The sequence below is a fragment of the Alligator mississippiensis genome, chromosome 11 (assembly GCF_030867095.1).
Source record: "Alligator mississippiensis isolate rAllMis1 chromosome 11, rAllMis1, whole genome shotgun sequence".
Lineage (NCBI taxonomy): Eukaryota > Metazoa > Chordata > Crocodylia > Alligatoridae > Alligator > Alligator mississippiensis.
In genome coordinates, this window is record NC_081834.1 from 63,539,227 (window position 1) to 63,560,315 (window position 21,089).

General features: G+C 56.4%; 1 protein-coding gene across 6 annotated transcripts; it reads right to left on the reverse strand.

Annotated features, from left to right (window-relative positions):
• Positions 1-280: 280 nt before the first annotated feature.
• On the reverse strand, positions 281-14,969 carry BRD2 (bromodomain containing 2). Of its 6 annotated transcripts, none has more exons than XM_006276420.4 (12): positions 14,606-14,969; positions 7,044-7,344; positions 5,664-5,801; positions 5,428-5,569; positions 4,931-5,145; positions 4,387-4,758; positions 3,965-4,093; positions 3,589-3,852; positions 2,578-2,792; positions 1,799-2,109; positions 1,519-1,641; positions 281-1,421 (listed from the first exon to the last, which is right to left on the reverse strand). In XM_006276420.4, the coding sequence occupies exons 2-12, from the start codon at positions 7,314-7,316 to the stop codon at positions 1,291-1,293; spliced, it is 2,313 nt and encodes a 770-aa protein (XP_006276482.1). In that variant the 5' UTR covers positions 7,317-7,344; positions 14,606-14,969; the 3' UTR covers positions 281-1,290. The 6 variants fall into 6 exon arrangements, with proteins under 6 accessions (XP_006276482.1, XP_019353194.1, XP_006276481.1 ...); XM_019497649.2 differs by lacking the exon at positions 14,606-14,969 and adding an exon at positions 10,321-11,139 and having other exon boundaries at positions 4,387-4,755; XM_006276419.4 differs by lacking the exon at positions 14,606-14,969 and adding an exon at positions 10,321-11,137.
• Between the last annotated feature and the right edge of the window lie 6,120 nt (positions 14,970-21,089).

A 21,089-nucleotide genomic window follows, 5' to 3' on the forward strand; every position in this document is an offset into this window, starting at 1 on the left:
GCATGTCAGCCAAGGTGTTTGGGATAAAAGTACCCCCCCACTGGGAGGGAGGCAGCTGAACAGACCTGTCAAACACTATGCAGATAGGGGAACCACCCTGATAGGAAAGAAACATGGGACACAAGAGCTCACAGCTGCCCCTAGAAGTACCAGGAGGACCAGAACCAGGATTCCTGGATTGTCGTCTCCTCCCTGGAAGAGGGGATGGGGCAGCCCAGCGGCTGGGACTGTAACCCCCCAGGGCAGCACTCCGAAGGACAGAGACGCCCCAGAGGCCCCATCAACTCGAATAATATTTTCTTTATTTACATGTTAAAGAATCGAAAGGTTGGAAACAGATACAGTCAGATGAAAACACGGCCCTAAAGGTCTAGTACAGGGTGGGAGCGGGGAAGGAACGGGTGGGGAAAAAAAAAAAAAAAAAAAAAAAAAAAGTAGAAAAAAAATTATACAGTCAACATAAAAAACAGATGCCCCCTTCCCCATCCCCTCCCCCCCCGCGGTAAGGAACATGCTGCCTTGATTGTGCATTCAGGGGCTATGTACAACACACAGTCCGAGAAGCCGGGCAGGAGGGGGCCCGTCTCTGCAGGGCCCCGCGCCAGCACAAACGCAGTTAAAATAAATTAAAACCTCCACAAAACGAGGGAATGAGGACGCTGCCAGCTCCCCTGCCCCCAGCGCTTGGGGGGGGAAAGAGGGGGAGGGTAAGATGCCCGTGATGGTGATAGCGGGTGGGCTCGAGTCTGTGTCCAAGGGGTCCAGAGAGGGCGAGGCACCTGCATGGCGTCCGTGTCGGTCCAGCTGCCCGCACAAGAGCAAATCCAAACTTTTGAGACTTTCAAACCATTTTTTCTCATTAAAAAAAAAGCAAACAAAAAAACAAACCTTTTCACCTGGGAAAGAGCTTTCCCGCAAGTCAGGAAATAAACCTAAAACAACAAACGATAAAACCTGCCGGGGTAGGAGCTGCGCCCCGGGGCCTGCTCCCCCAACGGGGGAAAGGCAAGCCATGCCGGAGGGGGGGCAGAGCGGGAGCGCAGCCCCTGTGCTGGTAAACCCCCAGAAGCCTCTGAACTGTAAACATCGGGGCAGCCCCCAAGTCCGTGTGGGGTGGGGTGGGGGGTCCTCAGCAGGCCTTCCCCAGCCCCCGGGGGTGCCGCCTGCCAGGTGGAGGCCCTCAGTACGGTTCACAGGGTCCGGTCCCGCAGAGCCTCTTCCGAACCTGCCTGTGCTCCACCCAGCTATGATACTGCTGCTGCGCTCACAGCCACTGCCACGCCGGCCAGCCTAGCCGGAGTCCGAGTCACTGGTGTCTGAAGACGAGGAGCTGGAGCTGCTGCTGCTGGAATCTGAGCTGGAGCTGCTGGCGCTGAGCCGTGACACCGCCACCTGCTGGGCAGACTCTGGCTTCTCGTTGGCTGTGGGCGGAGGATGGGGAGGGCCGTGAACAGGAACAAGGGGCTGGGCTCAGGTCACTCTCCACACCCCCAAGGCGGCCCAGACACCCACACTTACCCTTTTTAGGAGGCTTCTTGGCAGAGTTGAGTTGGCCGCTCACGTCCTGCAGCCGCTTCTCCAACTCTCGTTTCTTCTCCAACGCCAGCTCCTCCTTCGTCTTCCCCACCGGCTTCTTCATGGCTGCAGGGGGGGGGGCATTTAGAGACCTGTTCCCCACACCACTTGGCTGCCTCGCAGCCACCCCCAACCCTCGGCACTAGTTCCAGGTCCCCTAGCTGGCCTTGGGACAAGGTGCCCACCCCCAGGCACCACCCGCCTCCCCCACAATTGCACTCACTCTCGCTGTAGGGCTTGCGCGGCTTCTTGCGCAGGCAGGACAGCACGTAGCGCTCCAGCTCACGCAGCGTCGAGGGCTTGAGAGTCTCAAAGTCTATCTCAATCTCCTCAGGGTTGGAGTCACGCAATGAGGGCTCCCGTGACTGGATGATGTGTACCACGCGCCCCAGCTTCTCGCCCGGCAGCTTGTTGATATCCAGGCTGAGCTGGCGCTTCTCGTCGTAAGTCATGGGTTTGCTCTCCTCCTCCTCCTCCGAGTCATACAGTGACAGGGGTGCTGGCAGCCCTGCCTTCGACGCCTTCTTGGAGTTCCTGTTTGGTTAAGACAGAAGAGGTCATTTGCTGTTGTTGAGCAGTACTGCTGGGCCCACGGAGCCAAGCGACTGCCCCAAGGCGTCAGCCAGGACTCAGCTAGGAGGCTGCTGGACAGCAGAGCAATCCTGGTCAGCACAAGTGCCCCCCTCCCCTTTGACAGGCAGTGGCTCAGGAGTATGCACTCCTTTACAGGCATCCACACACCCACTCTAGCCACAAGGCAAGCCCAGGGACTTGCCCCCAAGGCCCACAGCTCCCACAAGAGGGGCTTGTTGCCCCCATGGGCATTCCCAGGACAGCAGTTGGAGGCAGGCAGCCATCAGACATCATTTGGCTTGTCAACACAAGGTCTTCGCCACAGTCGATCCGACGGGGAAAGAGTCATCACACAGCTGCTCCAGCCACCACCTCATGCCCGCCAGACTAGACACGGAAACCCCTGCTCCTTCCCCCCTGCCCACTCACTTGGAACTGCCACTGCTGCTGGCGCCACTGGCTCCTCCACCGCCCCCTGCCTTCTTGGCCTTCTTGAGCTGGGCCTGGCGGGCCCGTGACTCATCATCACCTGCCCGGCCCTTGTGCTTCTCCGACTTCTTTTTCTTCTTCTTCTCCCGTTTCTTCTTGGGCTTGGAGACAGGGCCCTGTGACAGGGCAGCTAGCTGCTCATGCACAGCCCGCAGCTGGAAGAAGGAAGAGGAAAAGATATCGGCTGCAGGAGGGGCACAGACCATGGGAGAGGTAGCTAGTGCTGGACTCCAGCCATGTCTATATGGGTTCAGCTTGTTCTGTCACCCTCAAACCCCATGCTGCTCCATGAAGGCTCATAGACACCCACGTGACACTGCGGGCAGGTGAGCCAGCACTGCCAAATGAGGCTGCTCAGGGGCTGGAGAGGCAGCTATGCTACTTCTGCTTGAGAAGACAGTTGCCCTGGGTAGGCACTGTAGCTGGCTATAGTCACCCAGCCCCATGAGGGCTTCAGGTAGCAACTGTTCACTCTAAGGCAAGGGCAGGCAATTGTTTTGGGCAGAGGGCTGCTTACTGAGTTTTGGCAAGCCATTAAGGGCTGCATGACAGGCAGCCAGGGGCAGATAAATATTAATTTTCTAAATTTTTTTAGGGGTCCCGTGGTCCAGACAGAATGGCCTGGCGGGCCACATCCAGCCCACGGGCTGCATAATGCCCACTGCTGCCTAAGAGGAGGAAGACGTCAGGAGGAGGACACAAGACCCTAAACACCCACCCAACTGCCCCACGGCAGGAAGGGAGCCCAGGGCAAAGATGACGAGTTAGCCAAACCCTGGGAGGCAAAGGAACAGGGAACACCAAGGGGCTGAAGCACAGGACAGGACTGGAGTGGAGCTGAATGCAACCCATGCGCGATGGCAGGGACGAGCGAGGGGCAATACTGCATGCACTTCCATGTTTTCCATACTAGATCTTGGGCCCCAACAAGGCAAGCAGGACCAGCCTCACCTGCTCCTGTAGCTCGGCCAGCCGGTTGGCCCGCTCCTCCTCCGAATCAGAGCTTTCTTCACTCCCCGATGAGCTCTCGCTGCTGCTTTCGTCATCATCCTCCTCCTCCTCCTCCTCATCGTCATCATCATCATCGTCGTCATCACTGGAGGACTCATCTGAGGAAGACTTGGACAGGGTGCCAGACAGGGGAGCTGACACCGATGGGGGACTGGTGTCCTGTGGCTCGTCAGGCATCTTGGCATAGCTGAACTCGAAGACGTCCTGAAGGAAGTGGGAAGGAAAGGGGCAGGTTGGTACTGAGCAAGGCACAGCTGGCCCACCCAGGAGGAGAAACTGCACTGCACTGGCTTGGCCTGCCCCTGGCCCCACTCACCTGCAGCTTGCGAGCCATGGCCACCACATCGTGATCAGGGGGGTTGTACTTGTAGCAGTTGGAGAACATTAACCGGACGTCGCAAGCAAACTCCTGCGCGTCGTGGTAATCCCGGTTCTCCATCTTCCGCTGCGCCAAAGATGGAACAGAGTGAGGCTGGGCTGCGGTAGAGATGCGTTCCCCCACCCCAGCTCCTCCCTCCCATGGGCTCCTGAAATCGCTGGACCTCTAAGTCCAAGGCACTGAACACGATGCTAGCACACAGCCATATAGCCTGCAAGTCAGAGATTCCTCTTCCAAGCTGACACCCCATTTGCAAGCAAGGCGTCTGGGCTGTCCCCTAGAGAAGTGAGGCTCCCGGGGCAGGCTCCAAGCTATATTTTCCTACTGCCTTGGTATCACATCCCACTTTTGGCCCCTACCTTGATGGTGCTGAGGTCCATAGGGTGCTTGATGATCTCATGGTAGTCATGTAGCCCAAGGGCTGAGGCATCAACAGGCTTGTAGAAGGGCCAGGCGTAGGCAGCGTGCTTCTTGGACAGAAGCTCCTTGAGGATGCCATTGCAGTATTTGAGCTGCTCTGTCAGCTTGCCCTTCTTGGATGTCTGATGCTGCTGTGAGTCAGGCAAGTCCTTTTTGGGGGGCTTGATGGGGCGTCCGCTCTCACGCCGGGCAGGGATCTTGGCTGCCTTGGCTTCCAGCACAGCGGCCGAGGGGGAGGACTCCCCACTAGTGGCAATGATGGCAGTGGTGGTTGGGGTTGTGGTGTCTGCTTTCCGCTTCACACCTTTCTTCTGGGGGATGGGGGGGGGGAAGAAACAAATGGACAAGAGATTTGAGTTTCTGGCCGGTACCTCTGCGTTACCCACAGACCTCCCCCTACCTGCATCTTACAGCCTTCAATTACCTCCTTCCCACAGCCAGCTCCCCAGCCACACACCTGACCAGCACCAAGGAAGAACTTACCTTGGCCACAGGCTGGGTGGGAGCAGGCACGGTTAGCACTGGCTGGGAGGTGGTGGAGTGCAGCGACTTGAGGAGTGGCGCGGAGATCACTGATTGATGGGGAATGTTGACGACAGTGGTGGGGATCTCAGGGCTCGGGGTGTAGACAGACGTGTGGGAGACGGAAGAGACAGCTGGCACCTGCTGGGCAGCAGTGACTCCAGCCGCCAAGAGAGCTGGGGTGAATGTACAAATATCAGTTAGTACCATCAACCAACGTTCTGCCAACTTCCCATCATGTCTTAGCCCACAGATCTCTACACTCTACTCCCCCCCCCCAGACCCAAGAAAAGAACCCAGAAGTCCCGACTCGCAGCCCCCATAGCACACCTTTCAAGGTGACAGTCACCCCTACATTCTGGAGATGCGTTTGCCCCCACAACCCAGGCTGCTGCAACCTCTTGACTCCCATTCCAGGGCCCCACGCTGTTAGTCCCGCTAAGAAAATAGCTGGTTACCTGCTGCCCGGGACGCCCCTTTCTTGTGGCTGTTCTTGGCCACAGGGACCACTATCTCCAGCTCCTCAGGAGGCATCTGCGCCACCTTCTGCAGGAAAATCTTTTCCAGGGTCTGGGCCATCAGCACAATGTCATCTGTGGGCTGCAAGGGAACAGAGGGTGGGCTAGGAGGCTGGCCAGGAGTGGAGCTCCCTCCAGTGCCCAGGGGGCAGCTGCTGAGGGGAGGAAACTCTCACCTTGTTATAGATGTAGCAGTTGGTGAACATGGTGTTGAAGTCCTGCATGCACTCCGCTGCCCCCCAGTAGTAGGTGTTCTCCAGGCGCCGCTTGATCGTACCCATGTCCATGGGCTGCTTGATGATCTTGTGATAATCCTGCCAACAGAGAACAACACAGGGCAGGGCGGTCATTCACACGGCCTAGGCAAACCAGAGATCCTGCCACTCACTCCACAACTCCCAGTGCTCTCCCAGCTCAGACAGGCCCCAGTCACCTGACCTGCCCAGTCAGAGCCCTGTCAAGCTCAGGCATTCCCATCATCTCTACAACAGCCTTCAGCAGTAGCCCCCACAGCCAGTTGGCTAGCCTCATCTCTCCCCTACTTGACAAGACTCCTGGGTTCCCCAGGAAGAGTTTACCCAGTGCAGAGAGAGGCAAGCATCTTGCAGAGAGCCAGTAGCATAAGAGGGCCACAAGAATTACATCCCAGGGGAGCAAACGCACAGGGGATCTCACTCATACAGATCTCATTCCCCACGGAAGTTACCTGGGAAAGGGCAGAGCATGACAAGTTCAGGATTGCTCCCAAGGGTGCAGTCTCCACCCTGGAGTGCTTGCAAAGCTCTGCTCCACATACAGGGAACTCCCTGCGGCCTAAGAGGGAGCCCTAAGTGCCCAGGAGCGGAGATCATCTATGCGAAGGGAAGCCTATTATACAGGGGCAGCTGCTGACCAGCTAGGGCAGTGGTCCCTGAAGTGTGTGACAGGTATCAGGGAGACTAGAACTAACGTGAAGAGCGAACCTACATGGAATTTACCTCCGGGCTTTAACTCCTTGGGCGCCACAGGTGCACAGGGGGCTGGCGTTTAATATTGGGGTCACATGATGTCTTCTACAAATTCATGGATGGGAATCTGCAAAACGCATTCAGGGCACAAGAGATTAGGTGGGGAAGCGTCCAGGTTCTCACTAAAGCGGCTGCATCACCTCATCCATACCTTTGTAGCGGGCATCAGGGAGGGGCAGCTCTGCCAAGGAAGCTCCCCAGAGAAGCCAAGCAGGCCAAATACAGACAGGGAGAACCTTGGTTCTATCACAACGGAGCCAGCTAAGCCAATACCATGGGCCAGGAGAGGGCAGGACAGCACAGCCCAGGCACCTGCAGCTGTGTCTCTGTGGCAGAGACCCCAGAATGGGACAGCATTCTCCCTGGGACTCAAGCTGGGGGCCACATTGTAGATCAAACAGCGCAAGCAGCGTTATGTGGTGTTTTGACCTACACCCCGTACCTTTGCACACTATCCCAGCCAGTAAGGGCCAGCTGGGGACAGACAGACACGCACGCACACTCCCAGGAGACAGCACATGCCCCCACCCGGACCAGAAGGCTCATTACCGGCAGGCCCAGCTTGACGGCATCGACAGGCTGGCGGAAGGGCCAGGCGAACTGGTGCTTCCACAGGGCCTTCATCACTACCTTGTGCAGGTACTGAAGCTGGTTGGTTACCCTGCCTGGCTTCTTGGGGTTCGACACCTCCGGCGGGGGAGGGTTCACCTGGGGGGCCTGCAAAGCAGGCACTGATGCCATGGTGGGGCTCTCGAAGCCCTCGTAGAGCAGCGACGGCTTGCGGATCCGCTTGCCGGGGGTCGACTCCGTTGCCAGGCCCATGAGCCCAGTATTGCCCTCCCCCAGAATCCTGAAACGGGAGCAGAGACACTGTTAAAAGGGGTGGCTCCCGGACCAGAGCCGCTGTCAGCGATGTCTCCGGACAAAGGTCCACGGAAAGAAACGATGGAGGCCTCTGAACCTCCTTCAGCATCTATCTTGGAAGACCTACAGCTTGCCTGGAAGGCCCCTTTCCCCAAAGGAAAGCTGGCACGCACCAGAACACACAAGCTTACACCATCTATACACACTCCCAGGTGCAGGCTGGAGCAGGAGTGCTCACCTCAAGGCACTAGAACCGCAATCCAAGAATAGGCAAGTAAAGGAAAGCACCTGGGATCAGGTACCCATTGTATAGGTGAATTCTCAGTCACATGCATCCCCAGGGTGAGGCCATGAACTCCAGCTGCCCCAGTTAACTGGGCCCAGTGTAGAAGCCTTCTTGTTGCTATGGAAGCACAAACCACACAAATCCCACGCCAACAGGCCAGACCCAAGAGATCTCTACGCAACACCAATGCCAGGAGTAGCTGAGAACCTGTGCCATGTGATCCAGAGGGACTCCGGGTTGAGAGCTGATGCTCTGGCATAGATCCAGCTGCAGTTTAAACAAAGGGCAGTCACTCAAGAGTTGAGAAAAGCCGCATCCTGGGCCCAGCACTGGAGATGCAGAATCTTCTCTCCACATCACTTTCCCACTCCCACGCTTCCAAGCGAAGGCAAGGCCCCCAGACCACAAGAAGCTGTCTGGAAGTCTGGTGTATTTCTACCCAGCCCAGAAGGCCCCGTAAGGCAGCCAAAGAACACGTGCGGGTGCAGAACATCACCAGCGCTAGGATCCAGGGAACGCAACCCCCCATCCTCACCAGCTCTACCCACGGAGAGGGAGAGAAGAGGCTGTGCCCACCATCAGGTTGCCATGGTGTCCAAGAATAACAGCTTTACAATAACCAGGGGAACAGCTCTGAGTCCATATTACGTCACCCTAACATGGGAACCCTTAAGTCCCTTGGCTATGAGGCTGGGGGGAGGAAGGATGAATTTGCATGTCATGGCAAGAGCAACAAGCAAGGTATCAAAGCAAGGATAGAGATACTGAGAACCCTATTAAAACTGGGAAAGCCATATGTCATCAAGCCCTGTATTGCAACCTAATGAGAGGTGGAGGGAAAACCCCTGTAAGTGCAGACAGGGTTTAAAAAGCCTCCTGTAGCCCACATACTGTCAACAGGAGGAAAAAGCCAAAAGCTGCTTTCAGAGCACTCACTCCACAACCTCTCTCTAAGCAGCCACGGAGTGCCTCCAGGGCAAGCAAAAGAGGGCACTTCTCTCACCCAACTGGTTCAGACAGCCTACCTGCCCTGGGGGTCTGCACCTCTGGGTGGTCTCCCAGCCACTGCCAGCATGTCAGGGCCATGTAACTGTCTGCATCTCCTTTCAGCCATCAGTCATGGGCACAATGAGGCCATCTGTGCATGTGTGGAGGGGGGAGCGGGGGCGGGGGGAGCAGGCAGCTGAGGACACGCGTCTCAAATACCAATGATGCCATGCAGGGAAGGACAGCAGGGACTGAGCAGGCCCAGCCTGCCAGGAAGGAAACTCCCATGCTGTCACAGGGCATGGGAGGGGTCACTTTCCCTTTCATACTCAGCCAGGGGGCTTGGGTGTGGGGCACACAAAGGTCAACCCATCCAAAGGAGGTGCCTGACTGAGCTAGCTTCCAGCATGGAAACCAACAGGGCTGCACCCTCGGATAGCACAGACCAGCTACCCTCAGGCCTGGAAAAGTGAGTAGGAAGTGGGCAGCTCCCACTGACACAAAGCCACTGGAGCAGAGAGAAAACAAACAAGGCCGTGGGAGAGATCTGCCCCCCAAGGATTGAGACCGATGCCCTTACAGATACAAGGGCTTGAGTTGGGCTCAGCACTGGGTCCCTAAGGGGTCCTCACCCAAAAATCAGAGCTCAGCAGCATCAGGCCTCTGAGCCAGCAAGCTAATAAGGGGGCCAAGGCAAGGAGGCGATCAGACTACATCATCTTATCGGTCTCTTCTGGACCTTGACTCTGCAGGCTCTGGTACCCAGAAGCTACATTCCTGTTCCCCCAGAGGGCAATCCAGGGACAAGCCAAAAGGCTGGCCACATACACACACAGGGCGGGTATACACATGCCTGACTCACCCATCACAGCAGCCCTCCACCCTCAGCCACAAGCCTGGGCGCACAAGCTCTCCCCACCCAAGCCAGGGCAGGCCCCACTCCTGTGCAGCTGCCATAAAGCAAGACTGCAGTAATATGGGGCCTCTCCTTCAGGGTGGGTAGGCCCCCTGCCAAACTAGCTGGGACAGACTTCCCCAAGCACAATCCCAACAGCTCTACCACACACCAGGTCACAGCACCAAGAATATGAACCAATCTGGAGCAGAGCCCCTGTAATGACTATAGGCCAGCCCCCAAACTGAGTGCAAGGCCCAGAAAACAACTGAAAATCAAGTCACCCACCACATGGAAATGCAACGCTGTGAGGCACACAGCACTGGTCCCCTTACAAAGGCAAAAGCAGGCACCAGCACCCCATTTCACACACATCAGAAGACCCCTGCAGGAACTGGTGCAAGACAGCAGGGTTAAACAGCAAGAGCCCCATCGCCCATCCCACTGGCAGGGCCCACTCGGTGCTGGATGAGAGGCAGGTGCCCTGCTGGGGCAGGCTAGGCCAAAGCAACGCATCAATGAGGCAGCCCCAGCTCCACGCAACAGTGACCCTCTGCAACTGGACTGAAGGTTTTGGATTCAAGGCACAAACAGTCTCTCCCTCCATTGTGCAGCGAATAACGTTTCAGAAAAAATGCCCAAATCCTCTTCCTTGTTGGCGGTGTAATTGCAATATACAGGCGCGACATGTAGGCTCCAGGCCCAGCAAACCCCATGCATGCCCCCCCAGTGCCCCCAACCCAGGCTCCCCCCCAGAGACCCATGCCCCCTCTCGGAGAAGCACGGGTACCTACTTGTTCTGGGGATTCACATTCTGCAACATGCCGGCTGCCACTGCTGCTTTCCAGGGTCGCTCTCCCAACAGGCCGCCTCCGCCTCCTCCTCCTGCTTCAGGGTTGTCGGAGCCCCCCACTTTGCCCGGGATGCAGGGGACAGGCTGGGGCAGGGGGTGCTCAGGAGCGCATGCTTATGGACTGCACCTGGGGGAACCGGGCATTGCCCCCTCCCTGCCTCCAAGGAGCAGGCTGCAGCAGGCCCGGGGGTGGGGTGGGGAGGGGGACCGAGCTGCCACCCCCTCCCCTTCCCAGCCGGGGGAGGGAGGCGTCAGGCTAGGGACAGCCCGGGGGCTGGGCCCAGGCCGGCGGCGGCGGCAGCAGAGGCGGCAGGCAGCGGGCTCCAGCTGTGCGAGCGGCGGCAGCAGCGGGGCGAGCTCAGCACCATCCGGCGCAGGGGCTGAATGGGAGCGACGAAAATGGCGGTGGAAGGAGAGGAGAGGGGAGGGGGGCCCTCTTCAGCGCCCCGCCGGGCCCCCAGTCCTGGCGGGATCCGGTCAATATAGGGCTCGCCGGGGTCCTCGGAGCCTGCTCGGTGCGCAGAGGCGGCGGGGCGGGCCGATGCCCCCGGCCCGGGAGGCGGATGACACTGGATTGTACGGGGATCACCGGCCGGGCTCCATCTTGGAGGAGAGGGGGCGGGAGGGGGCCTGAGCTACGGGGGGGCGGCGGTCGCTACGGAGGCCGGGGAGGGTCCAGCGAACGCGGCGGCGGACCTGGGAGCCGCCCGGCGGAGGATGGATCCGGATAGAGTCCGCCCCCCCGCCCGCAACGGACCAGGCCTCGACCAGCTCCTTCCTCCGGTCCAGCGAAATGGCGCCTCTCGGCCTGCCTCCGGCCGGCCTTATATAGACACCAGCCGGGCGCCGATTGGCTGGGGGCGGCGCTGACATCACCCGGCCGCCGAGCCGGCGCTCATTGGGCGGAAGCTCGGGCGGCGCGGGACCCCGATTGGCCGCGCCACGCGTCAGTCGGGAGGAACGCCCCGCCCCCCCTCGCAACGACGGGGCCCCCGGTGGCGCGCGCCGGCATTGGGCGGCGCTGCCATTAGTTGCGACCTGATTGGCTGCGGGATCACGTGGTGCCCGATGGAGGGGGCGCCGGTTGGAAGCGGCAGTTGGTTGTTGTTGTTCGGCTGCCCGCGGGGGAAGGGAGAGCAGGGAGGCGCCATTTTGTGCGGCGCTGGGGTAGAGCGCGGACAATGAGCCGCTGCTCCCGACGACCGCCCCGCCGGCGCCTATCCCCCGTTCTGGGCGCCCGCTGCACGCCGTGCCCTGCAAACGCACGCAGCCGCCCCCCGAATTAGTGCCACGCACCCGAGCCCCCCAAATCTAACACCCCCCCCTCCATTCAGAGGCTGGGAGAGCCGCCTCACACCCCCACACAGAGGAACAACTCCAACCCCTGCAAATCCTGCCAGCAATCAAGCACCCCGGCCCCTAACTTCACTGCCTGACACAACCCCCCCCCCCCCCCCACGCAGCATGGGGTCAGCACCCCCTTGCTCCCGGGTCCCCGCAGCTCACCCCACACCACGGGGCATTCATCCAACATCTTGCCAGGAAACAAACCACCAATAAAATCCCCCCCCCAGGCCTGCCCCCCATGGCAGCAGGAGCAGGTAGCTGCCCCGTCTCCGCACGCCAGCCCTCTCCTGCGCAGGCCAAGCCCTCTCCAGGCTCGCCCGCGGCACAGACGTCAACAGTCCTGCCCCCTCCGGCCCCATCTCACCCCCCGAAACCTGCGCGCCCTGCTGCGGCGCGCCCTGCCCCACAGGGGCCCAGGGCTCCTGCCGACCCCTCCGGCCGACACGCTTCCACCTGCAGGGCCCAGTTGCCCAAACCCGGCGAGACGCCCAAACCCCCCGAAACGTCCCTCACCCACACTCCTGTCAAAAGCAGGCCCCCCCGCAGGCAGCAGCACCCCGTTCCCATCTCCCTGCCATGAAGCTGGGAGTTTTGCCACCTCAATGCCGTGTCCCAGCGCGCCACGCGCGCCGCAGGCCGCCCGCAGCACGGGGAGCGTTTCGGGGCTGGGGCGTGCTGCCCCAGAGCAGACCCACCCGCCCTGGCCCCGACCAGGGGCAGCAGCACGTCCCGCCACCTGGGAGCGCACAGCGGGGGCAGGCAGCCCTGGGAGCCCCCCATGCCAAAGCACAGCTGTTGCCCAGAGAGGAGAGCCAGGGTTAAAGGGTTCCGGCCTAGAAAGAGGCCTGTGTCTTTCTCCCCCCTGTTGTCGGGCTGTCTCCAAGGTGCAGGTTGTCGCCATCTTGGGTGCTCCCCCACCCTTTAATAAGGGCAGCAAATCTCCTCCCGAAACTCTCCGGAGGCGGGGAAATGGGAACGATTACGGGGTAACTGGAGGGGAGGAGGGGGGGCACTGGCGCATGCTGGTTTTCACCCTGCTTTCCCCCATGAGCTGCCCTGCCCATGTCCTGCCCAGCCCCTGCACCCCCTTGCCGCTCATCCTCTCTCCGCCTGTGAGACGGGCACCCCAGCCCCAGGCCTGGGGCGCAGGGGATGCTCCTCACAGCCCGCAACCCACAGAGAGAGGCCCGGGGCGGCGGCGGCGGCGGCGCAGAGGGGCATCGCAGCCGTGTCAGACATGGAGGAAGGGGGGTGGCGCGCTCAGTTCGCGCGCACTGCGGCGGATCACGCCCTGTGGCTCTGTCTGCCGCGGCCATTTTGCTGTGAAAGCTCTTGCCAGCCCGAGCACCGTCTGCTGGGGCCCAAAACCGCCCCGAAACCCATCAGGCGATGCCCCCACCCCCAGCACCCTCCCTCCACACTGGGGGAGGGGGGCAGGAGCCAGCCAGGCACATGAGTCACTTCGGCCCGTCCTGTCTTTGTGCTCCTGCAGTCCCACCCCCGCTGCGGGCGGGCTCCCTCCCACAGCCGTGACACAGCACTTTCCCAAAATGGGGTCCCTGCAGGGGAAAGCCGCTCGGGAGACCCAGAAACCCCAGAGCCGGCTGTCTGCAAGCAGGGGGGCTGCGCCAGGGGCTCGGGGGGGGGCTTACCCACGTGTCGTGCCCCCTCCCCCTGTCCCCTGCAAGAAGCAGGCAGCCAGACCCTCGTCCTGCCCTGGCTGCTTCCCCCTGACCGGGGTGACCTGCCCCAAATCCACACTTCCCACCCTCTTCCCAGCCAGCCCCAGCTCTCACGGGCGGCGCCCCCCATTGCCCGGCTCTGAACCCCCCTGCCCGAGCCCCTCGAGCCATCGCAAACACCCAAGGTCAACCCCCGCCCTGGGCCCAAGGTGAAACAGCCCCTCCGAGGTAACCTGCGCCCCACACCCACGGTGACCCCAAACCCCGAGCTATTGCTGAACCCCAGACTCCTTACAATCGCCCCCACCTGATACAAAAACCCATCACCTTCTGCTGGTGGATTAACACCCCCATGAGCCCCCCCTTGCCCCCCATCTCTAGGTTCCCCCAGACTCCCCCAGCAACCCCCACATCTCACCATTCTTCCCCACTGATTCCCCCCAGTTTGCCCAGTGCCCCCCACACCAACCCCCCAGCTCAGCTCCCCTCCATCCCAGTACCCCCCTCCACTCCCCAGTTCTCCCAGCTGCCCCCTGCAATTGCAGACCTGCATGCTTTGCCCCTATAAAACCAGCCCCCCAATACTAAACGATGCTAATTAAAACAAATACGCTAATTGCCCTACACCCACCACAGCTGTTCTTAAAGGACCCCCCAGGCAGCAGCTAAAAAGGTTCTTAATAGGGTCATTTCCCCCCTAACCCCCCCAACATTTCCCCCCATCCTAAGATACACTAATGCATGCTAATTACCCCACGTCTGCCAATGCACCCCCAAGGCAACAGCTACCAAAGCACTTAACAGGGCCCCCCCCCTAGAAAATCCCCCCTCCCCCCAAAAAAATTCTCCCTCCAATCCTAATATGCTAATTCGCACCAATTGCCCCAGACCTGCCATGGCCGCTCCCAATGCACCCCCCAAGGCACCAGCTACAAAGGCTCTTCTCAGGATCCCCCCCCCAAAAAAAATCCCCCTCCTTTTTTCTTGGGGGGGGAACAAGATGGGGGCGCCCTAGGAAGCCACGTGAGAGACCAGCCCCTCTGCGCCCGTCCATCAACCCTGTCCTCGGCCCCGATTGGCTGGGGCGCGGGGGCGGGGGTGAAGCCGGTGATTGACAGCCGCGCCGCTCACGTGGCTGTCCCCCCCGCCCTTCTCCCCCTCACCCCCCCACCCCAAGGTCAAATGCAAAGGACTCACCTGCGGGCCCCCTCGGGCAGCGGGCGACCCCCATCCTGGCCCGCGGGCCTCGCGTCTCCACGCCGCCCGCCCCCCTAATCCGACGGGCAGCCCCGAAAACACCCCGGTTGGGGCAAAAAAACATCCCAGGGCAGAAAGGGAGCCATGAGCGACGTCACCCGCGCCCTCATTGGCTCCCCGCCGTCACGTGACGCCCTGCTGCTTCCAAAAAATCCATGCTTTCCCCCCCTCCTCCCTCCCCCCCGGGGGGGGAGGGGTAGCCCCTCTTTCCTCCTGATTTGCCCCAGGAAGGGTCCATGGGGGGCTGCTTGCCCCTGCTGCCGCCCGAAGCCCTGGGTCTTGCTTGGGGAAGGGAGGGGGGGTGACTCCCCTCACCCGCCCCCCCCCTCGGCTCTTGCATTGGGTTAATATCAGCATGGCTCCTGCCTAGCCCCAGGGGCCCCATGCGCATGTGCGCGGGGGGGTGGAGCATGCGCACTCGGCTTCCGTTGCAGAGCCCCCCTCCTGGGAGGGGTAAGGAATGGTGCAGTGGTAGCAGGGGGGGTTGTGCAGTGAATGAGAGAGCCTGGCGGGCAGTGAAATGCAGCGCGGGGTGAGGGTACTGCAATTGTCCCTCCTTGATGCAAAGGGAGAGCTGAGGGGAGATGCAACGTGGGGGGGTTGCAGTGAGGGAGGGAGAGGTTTTCAGCCTGTGGGTGGTTGGGAGGGGCCGGTGCTGCAGCTCTGAGCCATGCTGCAGCGCGGAGGGAGAGCCGAGTTGGAAGCCCAAGAGCCGTGCCAAAGGCATGAATAAAGCAGTGAGCAGGTCTGCGGCGAGCGCGCACTCGAGAACGCAGGGCCAGAAATCCCACAGGCGCAGGCCTTAAAATACTGTGACGCAGCGTCAGAGGCTGCAAGGCGTGGGGGGAGAGTGGGGGTGTAGAAGAGCAAGGCCCAGCATTTAGAAGGAGGAGAGCTAGGAAGCCAGAGAACAAGGCCTTGCCAGGCAATGTTTAGGAGGGGGAGAGCCAGGATGCTAAAGAACAAGACCTGCTAGGCAGCTGTCAGCACAGACAGCTAGGTTGCAAAGCAGGAAGGCCTTGCAAGCTATGGTGGGCAGCAGTGCAGGGTTCGTTACCACCCCGAGAGAAGGCTGCCTTTGCACTCAGTTATATTGCAAAGAAAAGCTCTGGGCTCCGCACCCGTCAGATGCTCTGCAAAATGCAGTGACATAAAGCGAAGCCAAAACAAGGCTGACGCGAAAGGGCTTCCTGTCAGCCACGCAGCTGCAAGAGAAAGGCTGAACGGAACTATTTCCAGCTGCCGACTGCCGAGCAAGGGCTCTGCTAGCCCCTCAGCGATCAGTGGAACAGCACTGGTGTTACCCCAAGCCCATGTTTTGCAGGCTCAGACCCGTAGGCTGCGGTTCTGTAAATAATCTGCAAGGCCAAGTGCAGGGGAAAGCATCACAGCACTGCTTCCCTGAGAGAGAATAAATATACTTTGGTCACCCTGTAAGGAACATATGTACTCTGCATTCTTCTTTCTATCTGTCTATATGCCTATATAGATAAAAAAGATGTATTTATATATAAATATGTTTTAGTAAAGATGTATATAGAAAAGCTTATGTATGTATGAATCTGTACATAAATCAAGATTCATATATGAATCAATAAAGATTTAATATGTGAATCGATTTATATATGAATAAAGATGCATATACTGATCTTTACACATCAATAAAGGTTCATATTTAAATATGTGTATATAAATCTTTATTTATGCAAATAATTATCAATAAATCTACTTTGGTTAGCCTAGAAAGTGCAGATCTATAGGCAGTCCTAGGGTGCAAATCTGTGCATATATACATACGTGTATACATATAAGTATACATATATACACAAATCTATATCTATTAGCACAAGCGTTCATGAGCTCACTTCCATCAGATGCTGTGAAAGGACTGGAAAGCAAATGCATGAGGAATTAGAGCACCTCTCTCTTGAGAAATAATGCCAAACTGTTGGCTCCCATGCACAGCCTAGTGAAATAAAAACGGGGGTCTAACTCAGCCAGTCCCCCCCCCCCCGGCCAGATCTAGACTGCAGGGCTTCTCATAGGCTGGATCCCAGTGGGGGAAAACATCTGCAGAACTCTGAACTCTGGATTCCAGAACAGCTCACCCTGCCCTCAAATTTGTGGCTGCTCTAGGAGCCTCACAGGCCAGACCGCACAGTTCCACGGGCTGCCCTGAAATAATGCAATAGGACAGTTTCTAGTTTAATGTCATATGCAACATGCAATGAAAAAAAAGCCTTTAAGTAACACAAGTACTAAGTAATGCAAAAGGCTATTATGCACTTCAAAATGAATGCAGTTTCACATTTGAAAACAAGGCCCAATGCTAAAAGCACTGAGCCTTCACCCCTTCCTGAGTCTTGGACCGAACAGGTTTAGGACCAAGTTTGGAAGAAAAAACAAGGAGCTTCAAAATGCAAATAAATGCAGAAATATACCAAACTAAACCAGTTTGAGGCCCTGGGGCCCTTTGCAAGATGTTTTGCTCCCTCCTTCACGCTTCTAACATTTGATTTAAAAGTTAGGGTTCAACGTTTGACTTCATGCACAAAACAGCACAACCTCCCTCCCATACTGCTGCCCCCAGCAGCAATCCTGAAAGAAGAACCTCATTCACTGAGGTGAGGTGGCAGCTCAACCCAGATGCTAATTGTTCAGGCCTCAAGTCTAAGAGTTCACAGCGTTAAAAACTTTCACCTATACTGAAAAGCAGAAACACTCCCATGGGATTTCCCTATTGCCCCCCCACCCCATTATTCCCCTTCTCCCCCATGCTGTCCCAATTAGTTGACTGCTGTTTAATTCAGTGTTTAACAGCTTTGTCAAGGCTAGTATAGACATGCCCCAAAGCTTCAAACGATGACAACTCAGGGATGGGACAGGAAGTCTGTGGATTGAAATGCTGTTTCTTCTAGTGGGATTATCCTAAAAGCTCCACTACAAGGCTTGGAGATGAATATTTCTGGTATCAGCAGCCCCTCCCAATCACAAATCACAAATCATGCCTCAAAAATAATAAGGCTGGTTTAAAAGCCGCAAGATTTGCATAACCAATGCAGGCTTTCCTTTTCTTTGCTTTCTTAGTGACCTGTTAGGGCATCACAAGGTTCTCCGCAATCATTAGGATTAGTAAAAAGAATAATAAATAAAAGGAGAACCTCATTCAATGGCACCACTCCAGAAGCTAGGAATTTACTCCAAACATCCCTGCTAGTTCCATACAGCATCTGTGCCAGGACCCAAGCCACAAATGTCTGTGTGTCTGCCCGACATTGGAGTCACAGATTTTGAGGCCAAACGGAACCCTTATCTAGTCCAGTGATTCTCAACCAGGGCTGTGGGACCCTGCAAGATCCCTTTAAAGGTGCTGCACAATATTAGTTGAAACACCAACAGACAATTCAGAAGATCAAACCAGAGGTTTCGGATAGCAATCCCCAGCGTCCAAAAGTATTCTGACCTGTTCTCATCTCTCTTTTGCAACAGAAGAATTCATTGCTCTAGCATTTAGTCAGAAAATGAGTGAAAGTGAAGAGTTGAGCTGGCATTTTCTGAGGGGTCAAAAGGCCCCTGCCATACATTACATATATTACACAGTTAACTAGTTAATGGCACGATAAATTTAGACCAGCTATCTGTGCAAAGTAATTATCATGCAATTAACCAGTTAATTGTGCAATGAATTTAGACCGGCCACATGGGTAAAGTAATTATCATGCAATTAACGGGTTAATCATGCAATACATTTAGACTGGCTGCACATGCAAAGTAATCATGATGCCATAAAAGTGTCCATCCAGCTATAAAAAGAGCTAACCAGCTACCAGGTTAATGCTTGAAAATGTGTAACAACTTTATAGCTGGTTTCTATCCAGATCGCATTTGGGCCCATGGCAGGACCCTAAAGCATCTCTTCTCCAGAAATGAGCACCCTTCATTTATACACTTGGGTAGACGGAGAGTTCATCACATCTCAAATTATGTACTGATGCTTAGCCCCTCCCCACCCACACTATTAAAAAAAGGAAGTTGCTCCTGATTTCCACTCTGGGTTCATCTAACTTCCTTTTCTAGTTGGTGGAACTCTTTATGGACTATCCAGAGAAGCATCTGCACATGTTTCAGCTCTCTTGAGCTAAACTGAAAGTCTACTGCAGGCTCTCCTCAGCAGGATACAGAACTTCTCAGATTCTCCACGAGCAGCTCCCAGCACAACATCGCAGTCAGAGATATGCAATCAGAATCAGGAAGCCGCAAAAGGGAAATACTTCTGCAACCAGTTAGTCAATGATATGACTTGTTTTTCCTCTGAGACAGAAGTCCCTGACCTTCACAGGCCCATAGGCAGAAATACCAAGCAGAATGCACTATGGTCAGCAACTGTGCTTGCTCTCTGAAAAGAACTAGGGTTATTTCGCCTACAGAAGAGAAGACTGAGGGGGTGGGTTTGACCATAACCTTCCAACCCCTAAAGGGTGATGACAGAGTGGATGGAGATGAGTTTCTCTCTGTGGCCAAAGGGAACAGGATTAGGAGTTATGGCCTCCAGCTGCAGCCGGGGAAACAGGCTGGAGATGAGGAGGAGCTTTCTGATTATGAGGCCAGTGGAGCATTGGAACAGCCAGTCTAGAGATGCGGTGGAGTCTCCATCCTTGGCAACTTTCAAGGGCAGGTTAGACAGACAGGGGGTGGTTTAGTCAGGGGTGATTGTGCCCTGTGCAGGAGGCTGGGCTAGAGTTGACCTTGTGAGGTCCCTTCCAGCCTGACTTTTCCATGATCAACCTTAGCCTCAGCTTCCTGTAAACCAGGGATTGCAGACCCCAAATCCAAGACCCTGAGCTGAAGCCTGAAGTGCTAATTTCATTGCTTGAGGTCTGGCTGATGTCACAGAGTCGTCTCTTCCAACCTCTGGTGTCACCCAAGCTGGAGAATTTCACCCGAATGTCCCTCTGTGGAGCTCAGTGAGTTTCCTGAGACTGGCCATGTCTGGGACTATAAGCACTGACTAGGGCAAGGGAACTCAGTCCAAGTGGCTCCTATGCAGTCAGGAGTTCGCTGGAGTGCAAGCCAAAGTTAAAGCCAAGTCCAGGATGATAGGCTGAGATTTGAGACAAGATTGTGGTCAGGGCAACCAGTTGATCTAGGCCAGGAGGTCCAGCACAGGAGCAGGAGCAAGGAGGAGGGTCCAAACCAGGCATTCAGAGCACAGAGTCAGGGCCAGAGGCACAGGATACGGAAGCTTGTGCCCCTCTGAACCAGTTAGTCTCTAAGGTGCCAGTCACTGTGCCTGGTTGCTGACTACCTCTGTCCTCGGTATGGAGCCACCTGCCATATTTAGCATCTGATTTTATTTTCCCCAACTTTCATTTCTGCTTTTACCTCCTCCCAAACTTAGCCAGGGTCTCATCAGTTTCAGGACCAGACAGCAACTGAACCAAAGAGCTCTTTAGTTGCAGTGTGGACTGTACCACACCAGGGTTATCTCTACCAGCCAAACTCTTCATATCATGCAATAAAAAAATTAAAAGAATGATATCAAGTCAATTCGAGAAGATCTGTTTTCCATAAGCTCATGTCAACTGGCATTAATGATCTTGCTGATTTCACCTCATTACTATTAATGAGTCTTATCTCACCCACAGCACGCTGATAGGCTTGTGATTACCTGATTTGACCCTTTTCCCATTTGTAAATACTGACTCACTGGCTTTCTTCCAGTCCTCTGGACCTCCTTGGTACTCCAGCACTTAAAAGAAAGTCAGCTTTACCAGTCCAGAGAGCACCTTGGCCAGCTCTTTTGCAACTCTTGTGTCTGCATTAGCTGGACCTGCTGATTGAAGAAAGCACCTGAGCTTTTAACATCCTCCCAATGTTATTGTTAGGATGGAAAGTGTCCATCCACATAGCCCCACCGTTGTGTTGCATCATCCGGTTTTTCTCTTGAATACAGAACAGAAACATTTAGTAAATGTTTTCTTCCTTTTCTGTGTTACTGTTAACAAATTTCTACCAGTTTCACTTAACAATGGACCAATACCATGGCTAGGATTCCTTCCGCCCTGCTCCCTCCAACATACTTAAATAAAGCCCTTTTCTAACTCTCCTTTCCTCTGCTGCCCATAGACTTCTTTTCTTGTCCTTTACCTTCCCTTATCACTTTTCTACAAGTCTCTGCTTCTCACTTCAGTTCACTGGTTTCCAATTATATACATTTATGCCTTAAAACTGCCGCCTCCTTCTGCTTAGGGGGCCGTCTGTCTGTCTGTCTAATGAATGGCAGTTCCAGTTCTGCAAAGCACAGCAAGTTGTGCCTCACTTAAAGCAAGCAGGGGGTCTTATTGAATTCAGTGGACCTGTCAGCAGCATTGGGCTTACACAGGACAGTTAATCTGAATTAACCTTTCAAGTGGATTGCAGGAAC